This window comes from Salvelinus alpinus, chromosome 1, assembly GCF_045679555.1.
Source record: "Salvelinus alpinus chromosome 1, SLU_Salpinus.1, whole genome shotgun sequence".
Lineage (NCBI taxonomy): Eukaryota > Metazoa > Chordata > Actinopteri > Salmoniformes > Salmonidae > Salvelinus > Salvelinus alpinus.
This window is the reverse complement of record NC_092086.1, coordinates 42,181,582-42,202,405: the sequence shown is the minus strand read 5'-3', so window position 1 is coordinate 42,202,405 and position 20,824 is coordinate 42,181,582. Positions and strand designations below refer to the sequence as shown.

General features: G+C 41.8%; 1 protein-coding gene across 1 annotated transcript; it reads left to right on the top strand.

Annotated features, from left to right (window-relative positions):
• Nucleotides 1-14,611: 14,611 nt before the first annotated feature.
• LOC139576484 (uncharacterized) lies at nt 14,612-18,472 on the top strand. The gene is made up of 2 exons (XM_071402648.1): nt 14,612-14,847; nt 16,069-18,472. The coding sequence occupies exon 2, from the start codon at nt 16,164-16,166 to the stop codon at nt 17,328-17,330; it is 1,167 nt and encodes a 388-aa protein (XP_071258749.1). The 5' UTR covers nt 14,612-14,847; nt 16,069-16,163; the 3' UTR covers nt 17,331-18,472.
• The last annotated feature ends 2,352 nt before the right edge of the window (nt 18,473-20,824 follow it).

The following is a 20,824-nucleotide window of genomic DNA, read 5'->3' as shown; positions in this document are numbered from 1 at the left end:
CTGCTCCCTTATTAATAAGTGATTAAAGATTTAGTTTAAGTATAATTCTGACTTGTGTGATATGTTTGTCTCTCCTCATTTGATAGTAAAGAAATTAACCACCACAATATATTCAATTCCTGATGTGTTATTGTTACCCATCTACCAATTACTGCTTTCGAAAAGCTCCCTGGTCTTTGTAGTTGAATCTGTGCTTGAAATTCAATACTTGCCTGAGACCTTACAGATGTTAAAAGTTTGTGGGACAGAGGAAGGGGTAGTCATTTAAAAATCATGTCAACCCCTATTATTTCACACAGAGTCCATATAACTTACTATGTGATTTGTTAAGCAAACATTTTACTTCAGAACTAATTTAGGCTTGCCTAAACAAAGGGAGTGAATACTTATGCATCGACTATATTTTAGTTATAAATGTTTTATTAAGTTGTAAAAATGTGTAGAATTTTCTTTTCACTTTGACATTATGGAGTATTTTGTGTCGAATTAATGGCAAAAAATTACAATTACATCTATTTAAATCCCACATGGTAACACAACAAAATGTGAGAAAAAGTTCAAGGGGTAGTAAACTTTCTATATGCACTGTGGTTTTCATACTCTCATAATCAGAACATACAATATCATTAATTTACTAACCTGAAAATGAGTGGTCAATTCCCCTTCAAAAAGTAAAAAATAGTTGATCCAATTAACCGTAATAAGTAGGCCTAATGAATTAGTACAGCAAGGAGGCTCTGTGGGTGGATTCAGACATGTGATACCATCTTTTACCAGAAGATGGTAATATCACCCTTACAAATCGAGGGAGCATTTCCTATACAGTACAGTAGTTCCACAAAGTTACTACAAGGGTAATATGAATCAGGGTGTTGCTGACGACTGAAAATAATTTATGCAATTTATGTGACTCATCCAGCTATGAGTTACTAATATCCTACTTAGTGATAGAACACTGCTACCTGTGATGTGCACCAGTTAACACCAAGAAAAAAGAACAGCTCAACAAACCTGCGAAACTGATTTGTTTTTCTATTTCTGAAATACCATTGAAATATGAGTCCCTCTCTGACTCATAGGCTTGTATACAAAGCCTGCAGTGTAGTGTTTATTATGCAATTGATACAGTTGAGTCTAACAAAAGCCATTGGAGCGATGCCAAGTCTGACACAGTGTTCCAGCATTTCTTGGAAACCCATTGGCTGACTTTTGTAATTTCTTCCAGGAAAATGAATATGCATGCCTCCAGCCAGAAAACAGCAGAGAAAACAGGGAGTGGGGAAGGAAGAGGGTGAGAGAGAGGAAGGTAAGATGCAGGAGTGAAAGAGAGAGACAGTACAGTCCATTCATTCCAGTCTCAATCTCCCAGTGTTCGTCAATATGAGGAGCAGTCTGTGTGGGCTCAGGCAGAGTGTAGCTGTGACAGCTCTGACATCACCACTCCTTCAAATACCCTGAGATGAGATGGGGCCCAACAAACTGCCAGCAGAGACAAGCCTATAGGATGACTCACTCACCTCACCCCATCATACAGAGTCCACCAGGAAGCTCACAGGCTCTGCCCGTCTGCCAGATAGATGTGTACAAGTTTTCTTCCACGGAACAGATATGCAACGATGAATACTTCATGACCACTAAAAGCCTGTTTTCTTCTTTCAATATAATGTAACTGACATCTACGAGGTCCTTTGAGGTGGATGAAAAGAAGAATGGTTGATGAGGGAATAAATCACTTTTTTTGCATAGGTAATGAATGAGTCCAAGGTTTATGTTTGGAAAACAGTTTTAGTGCATTTGCATCTCAAAGAAGAAAATATTCTGTAAAACTTGAAATGTAAATTCATGGAAGCACAAATATTTGACCTTACTTCCAGGAGGGCAGACCGTTTTGGTTCTACACACCACTATAAGATATATATAACCTCTGTTTACAGGAGATTCTGACTTGCCTGTTCTGCCATCTGAATAAATTAATTGAAATGAATAAACCAACATTGGAAGAGGGTCCATGGTGTAATAACAACCAACAGTCCTCAAATGGCCCAACTATGGTATGCCATTGTCCTCACTAAACCCTGCTCCCCCCCCCTAAAAAAACTATTGTCTAATTCAATAACACAACATTACAAGGGTCAACAACAAAGACAAGGTTGTCACAATTGGATGATGAATAGTTGGACTCTAGCCTGATCCCACAAGCTTGCATGAGGGTCGTTCCACCTCAAAAAGCCCAAGAAAGAGGATTTCGACACCCACCATCTCAGATTGTTCTGAAATCGTTTCTATTGTTAGAAACAGATCATGTTGCAGCATTACTGCAACATTATTTTGTTGAAATACAATTGAATCTCTAAAAGATTTACCTAATTAATTGCACCCAAATTTTCCAATTTCATTTATAGGATTCATATATTATTTAATAAATATAGTACCTAACATCTGATTCTAACAATGAGTTAGATTTGAGTAATTAAAGAAATGGTCAAAAACCTCCCACGATCCCCCCCACATCCCACGATCCCCACATCCCAGGATCCACCCACGATCCCACGGCCCCCCACATCCCACGGACCCCACACATCCCAGGATCCCCCCACATCCCAGGATCCCCCCACATCCCACGGACCCCCACATCCCACGGACCCCCCACATCCCACGGACCCCCACATACCACGATCCCCCCACATCCCACGATCCCCACATCCCAGGATCCCACCACATCCCACGGACCCCCACATCCCAGGATCCCCCCACATCCCACGGACCCCCACATCCCACGGACCCCCCACATCCCACGCTAACAAATTCAATACAAATATTTACATTTCTAAGATTTTACTGAGTTAAAGTTAACCTGAGTTAAAAGTAGGGGCATGGATCAGAAAACCAGTCAGTATCTGGTGTGCTCACCATTTACCTCACACAGGCCGACATATCTCCTTCGCATAGAGTTGATCAGGCTGTTGATTGTGGCCTGTGGAATGTTGTCCCACTCCTCTTCAATGGTTGTGCGAAGTTGCTGGATATTGGCGGGAACTGGAACAAGCTTTCGTACTCGTCAATCGTGAGCATTCCAAACATGCTCAATGGGTGACATGTCTGGTAAGTATGCAGGCCATGGAAGACATAAGGTGATGGCGGGGATGAATGGCACGACAATGGGCCTCAGGATCCTGTCACGGTATCTCTGTGCCTTCAAATTGCCATTGATAAAATGCAATTGTGATCATTGTCCGTAGCTTATGCCTGCCCATACCGTAACGCCACCGCCACTATAGGGCCCTCTGTTCACAATGTTGACATCAGCAAACCGCTCACCCACACGACACCATACAGGTGGTCTGCTGTTGTGAGGACGGTTGAATGTACTGCCAAATACTCTAAAATTACGTTGGGGGCGGCTTATGGTAGAGATATAAACATTAAATTCTCTAGCAACATCTCTGGTGGACAATCCTGCAACCAGCATGCCAATTGCACACTCCCTCAAAACTTGAGACATCTGTGGCATTGTGTTGTGAGACAAAACTGCACAATTTAGAGTGGCATTTTATTGTCTCCAGCACAAGGTGCACCTGTGTAATGATCATGCTGTTTAATCAGCTTCTTGATATGCCACACCTGTCAGGTGAATGGATTATCTTGGCAAAGGAGAAATGCTCACTAACAGGGATGTAACCAAATTTGTGCACAACATTTGAGAGAAATAAGCTTTTTGTGCGTATTGACATTTCTGGGATCTTTTATTTCAGCTCATGAAACCAACACTGTAAATGTTGCGTTTATATTTTTGTTCAGTGTAGTATGTTCAGAGAAAGTTGTCATTGAAGTTGTTGGGTTTATGTCCCATCCAATATCCTGATATTACCTGGTTCTGACCACTAGATGGTGGGGAAAACAGGGAGACACACCAAATTTACTGAGAGTACATTACATAGGATGAAGAAACAAAACTCTCAGCCACAGCTCCATACTACTTGTCAACCATAGAGAACTGACACTATATACTCGTCAAAAAGGTTTGGTCCAAATTGGCTGTTAGGTACTATAATTATTGACTATATGAATCATATATATTAAAATTGCCAATTTGGGTGCAATCAATCAGCTTAATTCCTCAGAGATCAAATTATATTTTATCAAAATAATGCTTACGGAATGCTTATCTTATCTGCTTCTTACTATAGAAATGATTTCAGAACAATCTGAGACGGTGGGTGTCATGGCTTGCTGAAATGACATGGAACGACCCATGACTGGTTCGTTACAGCAGTAAATCAGTCGGGTGTACACCAGGCTAGTTACACTCCACCAGCTGTGAATCTTTTCTCTGTGGTGATTCAACACCAGTATGCATTATTGTACACTTCCACAATAAATCCTTTATCAATTGTCAAAGTAGCAGCATGGAGCAATAGAAAAACCCCAGAGTTTCTCAATCCAGGAAAAGAATGATAGCAAGTGAGGCCCAGCTCAACCTATTGTCCCTATGTCACAATAACATAGCCTATATCTGATGACAGTAGATGACAATTCCCATCACTGACCAATCAGAATGTGTTATTAGCCTTGGCGGCTAGCTCTGGCATGGGGTTTGTTCAGAGGATCAGGGGCTGAAGTAACTTTGGGTTAAGCTCATACAGCCAACTGTTCAAAGCCTTTTTTCACTGTTCTTCCTCTGTACTGCCATTACTCTATTCATGGAGTTGGTGGAAAGACTGTACGTGCAGTACTTTTACTTGAGAAAGCCTTTGGATCTTTTTCTGGAACCCCAATAGACATTACATAAACCTCAACATCACAAACACATTAGTCCAACAAGGAGTTTCCATCACTGAAGCTGTGAATACCCAGTTTAGTTTTCAGGGGGAAAGATATGTTTGACATGCAGATACTTGTATTGGCTGCAAATCTCTCTAGATATACAGACCAAAGCATGCACACAGCTGACATGCTGTAGTTTCAGCGTGAAAGTCACTGCTTTCCATTACAGCTACAACATGGATGTGAACTAAAGTCAATACTGGTACACGTGGATGAATCTCGAAAGGGTTTGTCTGAAAACGTAGGCTAAAGTGAAGCCCTATAAAAAAAATGATGGAGCAAAGTTTCAGATGAGTTTCCTTGTCTATGTTTTTTAATTTACATTTTTGTAATTAATAATTGCGATGTATTTTCACTCAACCTTATCTAAATGCATATTACATGCTTTTATATCTCTCTCTTTTCTTCATTACATTAGCTCGATAATCTGCCCAGCAACAGAGTAAGGAACAGGAAACTACATGCAGTCTATTGAATAGGCTGTAACAAAGTGCTTCTCTACATACCTCTATTAGTGCTCTCTGGGATTTGTACATTCCTTCTAACTTTAACCCCCCCCCCCCCCCCCCTTCCTCCTAAGTATGTCCTAAAAGCTACTTGTACTCAGAGGTTCTGCAAATGGGGGACATGTGCTGTTTAGGACATGACAAACTGAGGAGAATAGGACCATGTGAGTCTAATGGGTTCACTCCCAGTCATGCAACTAACCAATAATCACAAATCAGTCAATTCTGCTAACTAACTCTGAAAATGAATTGGTGTAATTACAGTGATAGAAAGACCCCTGTCTATCTGAACATGTGCCTGGCAGTGTTGATCCAAACATGTTACATCAGAGGGTGTTATGAAGTGTACTTAGTTGTCTCTGGCAACGGAATAAGTGAGTATGATGGAGGAAGTCCTCTCTGATAACAACCGTAACCTAGTTCCTTTATTTGAGTGGATTCACTCTAACACTACAGAACTAATGTGGATAGTACAACATGTTTCAACTTCAAATTAATGAGAGGGAGGCGGCTATCTGAGGATGATGCTACAACTATTTCAAACCTAGACCAACTGATATTGATTGACAGGTCATTTAACGGTTTCGCAATACACAGAGTTACACTGAGCCAGGCTGTGCTGATATGGTCATGTTAGCAGTGGGGAAAAAAGGGAGTTTTGTTTTAGCTTTGGTAGTGTGGTGGAATCAGTATTGGAACTGGTCATTAGCTCAGCAATGTTGGTGGAAGAGCAGAGGTGACACAAGTAGAGGAACATTCCAAAATGTCTCGAGCATGGCATACTGAAAGAGTCTGGAGCTGTGAAAGTATAAATAGAGTAATGACAGGGTGGCTCTTGCATGCACACTTGGAAAATAATCTGTTTGACATGGCTCAGGGCCTTGCGGTGTGTTAGGTCTACATGTGTCATGTCTAAGTGTTGTCAACTACAGGAGGGATTAGCAAACCAAAAAAGTATGTCTATCAGCCTCACACCAAAACATTTTGTCTCAACATTTATACTGCAAATGCATTTTTTGTCTTCTTTAGACACATATCACTGTATCTGACATAAAAATCTGTAAAACCATACGTATGCTGAACAATCCCAAGCCTTTCCTCTCTGCAGCCAGCAGTGAAATTAGTGTTCAGGACACTGTGCCACTGGTATGCTGGCAGGCACAAGGTGGAAACTAGGCCATCTATATCTGTCCTTGAGGCTGATTATGAATGTATTATGTAAGTGCACAGCATGGGTTACATAACCCTAGTCATGCACTCATTCTACCCCCACCCCTCTGTGCTATAGATTGTTCAACAACACCAACCCAGCAGTAAGAATAATACAACTCAGACCCCCCTCCCACACACAACTCCCTCCGTCACAAGCTCTGAGGATTTATATCTTATTTCATGACAACTTAACAATGCGTTTGACTTCATGACAGATGTCATAGTAGAGTAGTTGCACAACAACTATAAATACATTCAGTTCCTTGTCAATTTGTATTTCAATAGAGTGGAAGAAGGCAATAACATATTGTATTGCCTAATAGGCTATATTCCATATACTTTTATGCTCTTTGAAACCAATACAAGTGTTTATCAGAGTCTATGTTCAAAGAAAAAAGGACTACTTTCAATGAGCACTGCCTCTTACAATTGCACACTAGACAGCTGTCACATCCGCTCTGCAGCTAGCCAGGATTGTAGGTCAAAGTGTGCCCATTGAACAACACATGGACACATTGAGTCACATAATGGCATTAGGTGACAAGGTCATTACCTCCCAGTTACAGGAAATAATGCAGATTGCGCTCCTTCCTGGAGCTAACCTGGCACTGAGCTAGAGAACTGCTTACGGAGCTCAACCTAAAATAAGAACGGCCAGACATGGCTTTCATACTCTGTCTGCATCTGCATCATTAACAATTGTGCTTTTCAACATATTGTGAAGAAAATAACTTTAGGCTGAAAGTATTTTTCTGGTTTATTGGTCTGATCTGGATGTGAAAACATGATTTTCCATTTGTTACCCGCCCATTTTATGATTATTTCATCACATCCCCTCCTCTCTGCAACCAGCAGTGGTTGCTGTGGCAACTGTGTGACGTATTTTAGAATCCAGGAATAGAAGCATGTGGAAGGAAGGGTTCTGAGGTCTTGTGTTCCTCGTCACAATGCTCTGTTTTTCTCATGTTTTTCTGATGTGTATATCAGAGGTTAATACTGAAACGCATACGGTTTTGCCTCAAAGTAAAATGTTAACACAGAGTAAGTTCTGTGTGTTCATTGAGTGTTCATTGTGAATTAGTGCATGTGCTTTGGATTTAGTAGATGGAGAGTGATAGACATACAGTATAGAGTTAAAGGGGCAATCTGCAGTTCAAACTATAACAACACTGCTGCTGTTCTGGTAAACAGCTGAGGGAGGGGGATGGAGAAATGTAACTCACTCTCAAATTCATAGACAAAGCTATGGATGCAAGGACTGACCATCCATGATGTCAAAATTATAGTTTTAACCATGTTTTGAGGCTATACAGTGTTAGTTTACAATTGCATTGTAAAATAAGTAAAATAAGCTTGTAATTTGGGTTCTAATGAGGTATGGCAGTTAAAATATGCTCATAAGGCATTTATAAGATTCAACAGGTTTATATAATTAATTTGTCAAAAAATGTATGTAGCAATTGCATATTACCCCTTTAAAACTTCTCTAGGGTATGTGGGACGCTAGCTCGTCAACAGCCAGTGAAACTGCAGGGCGCCAAATTCAAAACAACAGAAATCCCATAATTTAGATTCCTCAAACATACAAGATTTTTACACCATTTTAAAGATACACTTGTTGTAAATCCAGCCACCGTGTCCGATTTCAAAAAGGTTGTACGACGAAAGCACACCAAACGATTATGTTAGGTCAGAGCCAAGTCACAGAAAAAGACAGCCATTTTTCCAGCCAAAGAGAGGAGTAACAAAAAGCAGAAATAGAGATAAATTTAATCACTGACCTTTGATGATCTTCATCAGATGACACTCATAGGACTTCATGTTACACAATACATGTATGTTTTGTTCGGTAAAGTTCATATTTATATCCAAAAATCTGAGTTTAGGCGGGACGCTACTGTCTCACTTGGCCAAAAGCCAGAGAAAATGCAGAGCGCCAAATTCAAATAAATTACTATAAAAATCAAACTTTCATTAAATCACACATGAAAGATACCAAATTAAAGCTACACTGGTTTTGAATCCAGCCAACATGTCAGAATTCAAATAGGCTTTTCGGTGAAAGCAAACGATGCTATTATCTGAGGATAGCACCATAGTAAACAAAGAGAGAGAAGCATATTTCAACCCTGCAGGCGTGACACAAAACGCAGAAATAAAAATATAATTCATGCCTTACCTTTGATGAGCTTCTGTTGTTGGCACTCCAATATGTCCCATAAACATCACAAATGGTCATTTTGTTCGATTAATTCCGTCTATATATATCCAAAATGTCCATTTATTTGGCGCGTTTAATCCAGAAGAACACAGGTTCCAACTTGTGAAACGTGACTACAAAATATCTCAAAGGTTACCTGTAAACTTTGCAAAACATTTCAAACTACTTTTGTAATACAACTTTAGGTATTTTTTTACGTAAATAATCGATAAAATTGAAGACGGGATGATCTGTGTTCAATACAGGATTAAAACAAACTGTAGCTAGCTTTCTGGACACTTCGAGTGACCCTTGTTCAAGATGGCCGTACTTCTTCATTACACAAAGGAATAACCTCAACCAATTTCTAAAGACTGTTGACATCCAGTGGAAGCGGCAGGAACTGCAAGAAGGTCCCTTAGAAATCTGGATTCCCAATGAAAATCCATTGAAAAGAGAGTGACCTCAAAAAAGAAATCTGAATGGTTTGTCCTCTGGGTTTTGCCTGCTAAATAAGTTATGTTATACTCACAGACATGATTCAAACAGTTTTAGAAACTTCAGAGTGTTTTCTATCCATCTACTAATCTACTAATAATCTACTAATAATATGCATATCTTATCTTCTGGGGATGAGTAGCTGGCAGTTTAATTTGGACATGCTTTTCATCCAATATTCCGAATCCCCTAGAGAAGTTTTAAGGAGGAGGGGGGGGCTAAGTCCCCCTGTTATGAAACAGACCCCCAAGTTACACAAAATGAGTCGTGTTCTATTTTTAGGAGCCGCAATACATCTCATATTCTTATGATTATGAAGCAGTGGATGTGACTGTGTGTATAGATGATTCGATGGGAGTTACATGAATGTGTTTCTGTGTGGAACTCTCAGAGGAGCATTTAAAAAATAAAATATTTAACCTTTATTTAACCAGGTAGGCCAGTTGAGAACAAGTTCTCATTTGCAACTGCGACCTGGCCAAGATAAAGCAAAGCAGTGCGACACAAACAACAACACAGTTACACATGGTATAAACAAACATACAGTCAATAACACAATAGAAAAGTATATATATAGTGTGTACAAATGGAGTGAGGAGGTAAGGCAATAAATAGGCCATAATAGCGAAGTAATTACAATTTAGCAAATTAAACACTGGAGTGATAGATGTGCAGATGATGATGTGCAAGTAGAAATACTGGTGTGCAAAAGAGCAAAAAAAGTCAATAAAAACAATATGGGGGATGAGGTAGGTAGATTGGATGGGCTATTTACAGATGGGCTGTGTACAGCTGCAGTGATCGGTAAGCTGCTTAGATAGCTGATGCTTAAAGTTAGTGAGGGAGATATATGTCTCTAACTTCAGCGATTTTTGCAATTCGTTCCAGTCATTGATTCAGAGTTTGAAGTTAATTCTCAATTCAGGAAAACGAAATGTTGCAAGATTGTGGAATAATTCTATATAGAATTAAAATAGCATTTTACAGCACAGTACACATGTGACTCTGTATGGAGGGGATAGTGGATGGATAGATGGTGCTGAGCCTATAAAGGAGGGTCAAATGGGGATATGACAGTTTTATTTCAGGTTGGGGTGTCTTCAATGGCAATAACTGATATGCTGTAGTTTTACTAGAAACTACAGCATGGTGTTGAGCATTCCTAACTGTAGAGTGCAGGGCAGATAAGTGGTGCAACGTGTCAATGTGTTACAGCCCATTATCTAAACTGAGACACAATAACCTCAGCTTCTGGATATGATCTGAGACAGGCCAACAGGGTTGAAGGAGTTTGACGAGAGATAGAGAGTGCGAGGGGGGAGAAAGGCACAAAAAAATAGAGACCCAAAGAAAGAAAGAAAGAGAGAAGGAAAAAAGAGAGAGAAACTTTGACAAGGTGTGGTCCAGGTGTGCAGGAAGTGTTGTGAAATCTTTTCCTGCAGTAATCCAGCCTGGTCTCATAGACTAGACGTAGCATAGTAAATGTAAATCTGGTATTAGTATGACATGTTACATTTGATATGGTTACATAAGACAGATGGTTACTTAAGGCTAAGGTGGTTGGTTGTAGTGGATTAGTAGGCGTACAACGCGAACATCTAGGTTTCGAGTTCAAATTTCATCATGGACAACTATAGCATTTTAGCTAATTAGCAACTTTCAACTACTTACTACTTTTAGCTACTTTGCAACTACTTAACATGTTAACTAACCCTTCCCCTAACCCTGACCTTTACCCTTTTAGCTAACCCTTCACCTAACCCTAACCTTAACCCTTTTAGCTAATCCTTCCCCTTCCCCTAACCCTAACCTTAACCCTTTAACCTAACTCCTAAAATGAACCCTAACCCCTAACCTAGGTAATATTAGCCAGCTAGCTAACGTTAGCCACCTAACTAGAATTCCTAACATATTGTAAGTTTTGCAAATTCGTAACATATTGTATGATTTGCTAATTCATAACATATCATACGAATTGTAATTCGTAACATATCATACAAAATGGGTGGTGGACATCCACAAATTAATACATACCATACGAAACGTAGAATATCATACTAAATGGAGTCTCTCGAATTTACATACAGAATAATATGAAATGCTCTGAGACCAGGTTGCAGCAATCATTCATGTGTGTCAATAGAACAGAATGTACAGTACAGTATAGAATAGAGATCATGGCCTTTGTTTTCCTCAGTGGACTCCTCATGTTGGTATTTTATGCATGATCCCAGTGTGTCCCAGAGGACGTTACACAACATCTCTGTACCACCATCTTTCACTAAACCTCCCTGTCCTCTCCCAGTGGTCAATTCTGTCATTCAGTCTTGCTGGGATAAAAACAGCCTAACTGTGAGTCCCTTTGTGCCACTGTGTACCACCCACTTGGCAGGCAGGACAGAGATATTTATATGTTTAGAGATCACTGTATGACGTGAGTGTGTAATGCCTCAAGTGAATGTGTATTTCAGGCAAATAAGGCAAAAAAAGAAGGCTGTGTTACAGTGTAGTTACAGTTACATCAAAGTGTTCCTTTAACTCAATTGAAGACACTGATATTGAGTACCATTATATGAATTGGAGTATGACCTGTTCAATTATGTCTGTGAATACATGCATGCATCCCAGCTATCTCCCACCTACCCCACCCCAGCTTGCAGTAAGATAGATAGATATACTAGCCCCTGGCCCCATGATGTTTGATCTCCTTTGGCCTGTGATAGCCATGGCAAACACAGTGAGGAGGACAGTGACCTCACCATGTACATTGAGTTTTGTACAGAAGAACACCGGAGAAAATGGGTTATCCAACTAATCCCTGACCCCATACAGGGTTGGGTAGGTTACTTTCTAAATGTAATCCGTTACAGTTACTAGTTACCTGTCCAAAGTAACATAACTTTTAGAATACCCAAACTCAGTAACGTAATCTGATTACATTCAGTTACTTTTAGATTACTTTCCCCTTAAGAGGCATTAGAAGAAGACAAAAATGTTTGTTACCAATTGAACAACTTCTATTGCAGGATAAATCAATGTTAAAGTTTACATAGCTGGCCATACATGGATGTTACATTTTTCTAACCCATTTCTTTCTACTACATATAATAATACGATTAAATTAAATCTTTATATTACTATAAATAATTTATACGTCCAAAATGGATGTAACAACTACAGATTGCCCCTTTAAGTCTATCAAAAGTGTGCTAGTAATGGACCCATGCTAGTTTGAGCATGGGTCCATTAGGCCTATGGATTTTTTTTTATCTGCATGAATTAGATTGCGCAATAAATGCCCCACTTTTTTCCCATAGGCTGTTGCAGGAGTGCATTTTTAATTGACTGTCCACTGATTTCAAAAACAATGATTGATTTGCAACTTAAACTTCTTGAAGAGGGCCTCAGACTACCGCCACTAAAGAGGGATTCACGTGATCTTGTGTTTGTTTATATCTTTGCTTTGCATCCAACACAAATGATAAATTCTGCAACCAAGACCCACGCAAACAGCAAGCACTCACGCAGGCTTTGTTGAAGGGATTGTTGAAGGGGAGAGGACCAAGGCAGGCACTGTGCCAGTTGTGGTGGGTGCGTAGTGGTTGCATAGTTAGTGGAGAGGGCCGGAGGAATGCCTGTGGTCATACCAAATGGACAGCGTGGGTGATAATTGGGAAATGACATCACTAGTGCCTTGCAGCGCCTGGCTATTGTAGGCCGAGAGGTCAATGGACATCACACTGCATAAACAGATGAACATCAAAAGTACATGATGAGTCACTATTCATTTAATCATTGTAATTAATTTCATCTTGTTTTGCCAAAGAACAGATATGATATATTATGAAGTCAGCAACCAGTTCATTGAGTATTATACACAGAGCATACAAAACATTAACGACACCTGCTCTTTCCATGATATAGACTGACCAGGTGAATTAAGGTGAAAGCTATGATCCCTTATTGATGTCACTTGTTAAATCCACTTCAAATTGGTGTAGATGAAGGGGAAGAGACAGGTTAAAGAACGATTTTTACACCTTGAGACAATTGAGACATGGTTTGTGTATTTGTGCCATTCAGAGGGTGAATGGACAAGACTAAATATTGAAGTGCCTTTGAACAGGGTATGGTACTGGGTGCCAGGCGCACCGGTTTGTCAAGAACTGCAACGCTGCTGGATTTTTCATGCTCAACAGTTTTCTGTGTGTTTCAAGAATGTTCCACCACCCAAAGGACATCAGGACTATTTGACACAACTATGGGAAGCATTGGAGTCAACATGGGCCAGCATCCCTGTGGAACACTTTCCACACCTTGTATACTCCTTGCCCGATGAATTGAGGTTGTTCTGAGGGCAAAAGGGAGGGGTGGAACTTAATACTAAGAAGATTTTCATAATGTTTGGTATACTCTGTGTATGTGTGTAGTTTAACCAATTTAGATTTGAAAACTTTGTCTTTATCTATTTCCAGATAAAAATAATATGGTTTAAAAATGTATTAATCCTATAGGAACAAGACTGACATGGGGGAAAGAATTTCATGAAGTCTCAAGCTGTTGCCTATAGTCTGGATTTGAAACTAATTCAAGAGAGACTTTTTTAAACCCAGGATTTATTTTCATAAGATGCTTGGTGGTCATTCGACTGATGCATACAGTATGTTCCACTCTAAAAGCTCATTTTGTATTATTCTGTAAGTAAATCTGAAACACTTCTTTAGTATGTTACGTAATATGCCTCTACTGTGTTTTTCTGAGATTCTGAGAACATTTCACAAGGCTGGGTCAATCTTTTGGCTTATGTTAAGGAGTTCATTGACACTGTGAAAGACAGATCATTGCATAAGAAGCAATATGGAAAACAGAGAGTATTTCCCTGAACTATATCCCTCCAGACATCTACAGTTTTTTGGGGGGGAATGTCTCCTTTATAATGAGAATGGATTCAGTGGAGATCACCATATGCTGAAAAACTGTGAAGTGCTTACATAATGACTGCTGGCATTTTCTTTCTCAATTCTATTCCAACGACTCTGATCTGTCATTCACTTTAACGTGATACCGAGCATGCCGTCCATAAAGCTGATGTTTGGTTGAAGAGCATAGGTCTATTGGAAATCTGCAGGGGGAGTGAGACGGAGCCAGAGCTGGCAATATTACTTAATTGTTACGAAAGGATGGGCTAGCGAGTTCAGTTGATGATGCATGATGAGCAGGATAATGTTGTGAGCTTTCCCTTGCGGGGTGGGTCTTGGCATGGAGAGAGGCGGTCTCAGTGAGCGCACCACACATACGCGGCCCATTGGTTCAAGTGAGGATAGGAAACGTCCTCCGCTGAACTTCACCGGGAAAGAAACAAATAGGAGCTGCAGCAATCCAAGTGGAGCAGAAACGCGAGACACAGGGTGTCAGAGAGACTAGTAGCCTAATATTGAGTAGGCTAACAGTAGCCTACACCGTACAGGAAACAAAGTATCCTGTGTATTCGATGACCCAGTGCTGAATCGAAGCTGCTGGATCATTACGATCGCTCTGTTACATTCTGACACGTTTCTTTAACTGAAAGATCGGTGCTTTTCTGAGACAACGAGAATCCAACTCAAGGTAATTTCACAATTTTCACTCATGCGGTGTATTTCAACAGGGCCTTCATTATACTACAGAGAATAGGCAATCGCATAAGGAGCAGAAATGTGACAATGTTGCCTACAACAGAAGCCTATCAATTATGAAGGCTACGATGATTTGAGGTTAAATAATATAGAATATACCAAGTAAAGGAAACTATAGACAACTTTTGAATCAGCTTTAGATGTAAAATACATTTAAAGATATATATATATATATACACAACTACTCCACAAATGTCATTATTAGGCTTCGCCAGTGATCTATTCAGTAGATCACTTTACAGTCACAAAATTATGATGAATTGAGATGGTCTGAATAGATTTAGTGGAACAGGTATGCAATTATGCTTAACAGGACCTTCGTTGCAATAGTTTGTTGAAACTTTCATTGCTGTTTAAATACGTTATTTCGTTCCCTTTGTATATCTGACTGAAATGTAGAATGACATCCACTAAACGGTTTAGAGAAGAACCAGTTCAGTCTTCGTTTAGGGATGTACTGCAGCTAGGTTAATTAACAGTTCGATCTATACAGCGAACCAATTGTAAATGAACGGTGGGAATAGCAGTAGGGCGCGGAGTATTATCAACTTGCAAACTAGGCTAGTGCTCTTATAAATGTCCTTGAGGCAATTCGATTCCTGAAAGATATAACGTCTGGTCGTTAACTCAAAATGTTAAGCCATTTTGTTTTAGTGAAATAAAAAATAGACAAAGCAGTCATTGTGCGAATTTTTCTATATATTGATACGGTCTGTTATATAACACTATGTTAACCTACATGTAGGCTAACACTGATTTAGTCTGATGAAGCGACTTCAGTTCCAGTCATTGGGTCAGGACAGGGATAATTAATAAATATAAGGCTAAAATATTATTGTTTTTTCCTCCCAATTCTAAAGAAAGCTTTTATTTAAGAAATACGAATATAGATCTTATAATTAACCGTTTAACCTTTAGACTGACAGGAGCCCACTTTGATTATTATATTGTAAACATTTTCAAAAGAGATCGATATGTCTGTCTAGCACTTAGTACATCATGGTTCTTATTCAAGAGTCGTGTGGGGTTGTTGTGCAAGTAGCTCCAGTTTAACTGGAAAGCTGTAATGGGGTTACATAACATTATGTTGTAACTGGTCTTGCATAACAATTAAATCCCCCTCTCCATTTCTTCATCCTCTTTTGAACGCTAGGTGGGGCTATTGCAACAATTTGCCGCCATACCATTCCACGACACTGGATTTTGAGACACTATCTGAAGAACAGAAAATCTCAACACAGCAAAACCATGAGTGTGACCAGTGAGATGTTTGAAGAAGATTCTCAAGACATGAGGGAGCAGAGTGGTGGGGAGTCCAGTGCTGCACCTGGTGGGACCCTGTCCTTCACAGATGAGGCTGTATCCATCCTGACCTCCAGCAGCCTGCTGGCCCGCTCTCTGCTAGGACGCACCTCTGCTCTGAAGCGCACCAATGACCCGCCCGCCTCTGGGAACCCCCTCAGACGGAAGCGTGAGTTCATTCCCAGCGAGAAGAAGGATGACGGCTATTGGGACAAGCGCAAGAAGAACAACGAGGCGGCCAAGCGCTCCAGGGAGAAGCGCCGCGTCAACGACATGGTGGTGGAGAATCGCGTGCTGGCGCTGCTGGAGGAGAACGCACGTCTCAGGGCCGAGCTGCTGGCTCTCAAGTTCCGCTTCGGCCTGGTCAAAGATCCCTCCAACACACCCATCCTGCCCCTCCCCGCAGCCCCCTGTGCTCCACAGACCTTGGCTCCACACTACTATCTGAACAGTGGACCAGGGAGCCACCCTGCTGCCCCCGGGGGCCAGTTCAGCATGCAAGGCTCCAGGGACGCTGGCAGCATGTCAGAGGACTCTGGGTTCTCCACCCCTGGCAGCTCCAGTTTAGGGAGCCCCCTCTCCTTTGAGGACCGACTGAGTGATCATGGCAAACTGTCCCCACACAGAGCAGAGGAGCTGGGCTACGAGCTCCACCACTCCCCTGCAGAGGCCCAGGTGCACCACAGTGGAAACTTCCCTGGGGAGCTCTCCAGGGTGATGATGGGGAAAGTGGAGTCTGGGGAGGGCATAAAGAACTTTCCTCACAAAATGCGCTTCAAGATCCTCAGCAGTGGAGAGGACAACAGGCACAGCCCCATACAGTCAATGGGAGCAAGAGACGGTCCCCGGGAGGCAGCCAGCGGACACATCATGTTGGGTGGAGCTGAGGGGGCAGGAGTCTGGCCACATAAGCAGGAGGGAGAGGAGACCCGGAGGGGGCGACAACAGCAAGAGTCCACTCAGTATGGCCAACCTACACCCCCACAGAGCCAGACAGAGTCTCATTATCATACAGAGAACAATGTCCTCAAGTCCCACCTCAGCTCCCTCAGTGAAGAGGTGGCCCAGCTCAAGAAGCTGTTCTCAGAGCAGCTGCTGGCTAAAGTGAACTGAGCCCAGGACTGGGTTAGTGGATGCTCGGTGAACTGTCCCATCCCAGAAGAGGAAGCTCAATCTGAGCTAGCATACTAACATAAGCACATACACATGGTGAAAATGAGAGAGGGAAATAGAGACTCTAAACACAACAGTACCTTGGCACACTGAGCTGCTACGGTGACAAACCAATGGCCTGGGCCAACTGGACTATGATCCACCCCAACTCCTCAATTCCAACTTTACCTTTGTATTTTTACCCTCTACTTTTGAGTTGTCCTGATTTTCTACTCCTAAATCCTAAACTCCAAGACTCCTTATCTCCGCCTCAATTGAGAACAGTTTCTGTAACAAGTCCCATCACCTTATGAAAGCACAAAGCTATATGTGTTGGTTAACTTGTGGCCCTCTGCCTCATACACTGTGAGACCCTCAAAAACACTCTGACACAAGAGGACACTGCCCCACCTCTCCAGAGGATACTGTATTATTGACTGTCATCTCCACTCTGCATGTACAACAATGCTGCTTCTCAAGGTCTCACAACCACAGACAAAGCAATGTCAGTGATTGAGACATTGAGGTGAACTGGTGCTGAACTAATGTACACTGTAATTCAACTGGAGCTTCAACAAACTCATTATTAGTGCTGTGGTATTGGCACTAATTGGTTTTGAATATGCATGAGGAAAGAACACCACATTCTTTTAAACTGTAAACACAACCATAGAAAGGACACTGAGGACAGATAACCTGAAAGGTGACGGTCTCCAGTCCCTGAATGGGGACGTTGAACTATTGTCATCTCTTTAATGTATTGCAACACAATGGATTTTGGATAATGACAATTGGAAATCAACTAATACTCTATCATTCCATTGCACAGTCAACAGCATAGCTGTGAGGACAGACACACACCATGTCAATCATTGAAATGTGATATGCTTCATGTAGGACAACACACTGTGTCTGGCAACTAGTGAAAGTGTTTTCATGTCTCAGTTGAATACTTTTCGTTAGCCTTGTCCAAAGAATACATGGCCTGTGTAATTACTAGACATGCACTGTAAACTCTATCTCGGTGATGAAAATATTTGTTGTTATGTGAATATCTGTATGAAAACACATTTTTGTACTTGTGAATAAATCTTTGAAATAAATATTTTTGTCTCGTTTTGATTATACAATTTCTAATAATCTAAAAGTCAAGCAGCCACTCGATCAGGGATGGCAACATACAGTATCAGGGATGGCAACATACAGTATCAGGGATGGCAACATACAGTATCAGGGATGGCAACATACAGTATCAGGGATGGCAACATACAGTATCAGGGATGACAACATACAGTATCAGGGATGGGCAACGGCCCGCAGGAGGTTTGAGTAAAAAGAAAATGTGTGCGACCCTCTGCTGAATTTTGAAATCCCAATGTGGCCCTCGAGCAAAAATGATTTCCCACCCCTGCACTTGATCCTCCCACTGTTAGAATACCATTATATCCACCAAAGCATGCATTATCATAGATTTCCTCCAAATCAAATTTTTATTAGTCACATACACATGGTTAGCAGATGTTAATGCGAGTGTAGCGAAATGCTTGTGCTTCTAGTTCCGACAATGCAGTAATAACCAACAGTAATCTAACCTAACAATTCCACACTACTACCTTACACACACACACAAGTGTAAAGGGATAAAGAATATGTACATAAAGATATATGAATGAGTGGTGGTACAGAACGGCATGGCAGATGCAGTAGATGGTATAGAGTACGGTATATACATATGAGATGAGTACTGTAGGGTATGTAAACATAAGTGGCATAGTTTAAAGTGGCTAGTGGTACATGTATTGCATAAAGATGGCAAGATGCAGTAGATGATATAGAGTACAGTATATATACATATGAGATGGGTAATGTAGGGTATGTAAACATTGTATTAAGTGGCATTGCTTAAAGTGGCTAGTGGTACATTTTTACATAATTTCCATCAATTCCCATTTTTAAAGTGGCTGGAGTTGGGTCAGTATGTTGGCAGCGGCCGCTAAATGTTAGTGGTGGCTGATTAACAGTCTGATGGCCTTGAGATAGAAGCTGTTTTTCAGTCTCTCGGTCCCTGCTTTGATGCACCTGTACTGACCTCGCCTTCTGGATGATAGCGGGGTGAACAGGCAGTGGCTTGGGTGGTTGTTGTCCTTGATGATCTTTATGGCCTTCCTGTGACATCGGGTGGTGTAGGTGTCCTGGAGGGCAGGTAGTTTGCCCCTGGTGATGCGTTCTGCAGACCTCACTACCCTCTGGAGAGCCTTACGGTTGTGGGCGGAGCAGTTGCCGTACCAGGCGGTGATACAGCCCGACAGGATGCTCTCGATTGTGCATCTGTAGAAGTTTGTGAGTGCTTTTGGTGACAAGCCGAATTTCTTCAGCCTCCTGAGGTTGAAGAGGCGCTGCTGCGCCTTCTTCACAACGCTGTCTGTGTGGGTGGACCAGTTCAGTTTGTCCGTGATGTGTACACAGAGGAACTTAAAACTTTCCACCTTCTCCACTACTGACCCGTCGATGTGGATAGGGGGGTGCTCCCTCTGCTGTTTCCTGAAGTCCACAATCATCTCCTTTGTTTTGTTGACGTTGAGTATGAGGTTATTTTCCTGACACCACACTCCGAGGGCCCTCACCTCCTCCCTGTAGGCCGTCTCGTCGTTGTTGGTGATCAAGCCTACCACTGTAGTGTCATCCGCAAACTTGATGATTGAGTTGGAGGCGTGCATGGCCACGCAGTCGTGGGTGAACAGGGAGTACAGGAGAGGGCTCAGAACGCACCCTTGTGGGGCCCCAGTGTTGAGGATCAGCGGGGTGGAGATGTTGTTACCTACCCTCACCACCTGGGGGCGGCCCGTCAGGAAGTCCAGGACCCAGTTGCACAGGGCGGGGTCGAGACCCAGGGTCTCGAGCTTGATGACGAGTTTGGAGGGTACTATGGTGTTAAATGCTGAGCTGTAATCGATGAACAGCATTCTCACATGGGTATTCCTCTTGTCCAGATGGGTTAGGGCAGTGTGCAGTGTGGTTGCGATTGCGTCGTCTGTGGACCTATTGGGTCGGTAAGCAAATTGGAGTGGGTCTAGGGTGTCCGGTAGGGTGGAGGTGATATGGTCCTTGACTAGTCTCTCAAAGCACTTCATGATGACGGAAGTGAGTGCTACGGGGCGGTAGTCGTTTAGCTCAGTTACCTTAGCTTTCTTGGGAACAGGAACAATGGTGGCCCTCTTGAAGCATGTGGGAACAGCAGACTGGGATAAGGATTGATTGAATATGTCCGTAAACACACCAGCCAGCTGGTCTGCGCATGCTCTGAGGACGCGGCTGGGAATGCCGTCTGGGCCTGCAGCCTTGCGAGGGTTAACACGTTTAAATGTTTTACTCACCTCGGCTGCAGTGAAGGAGAGCCCGCAGGTTTTGGTAGGGGGCCGTGTCAGTGGCACTGTATTGTCCTCAAAGCGGGCAAA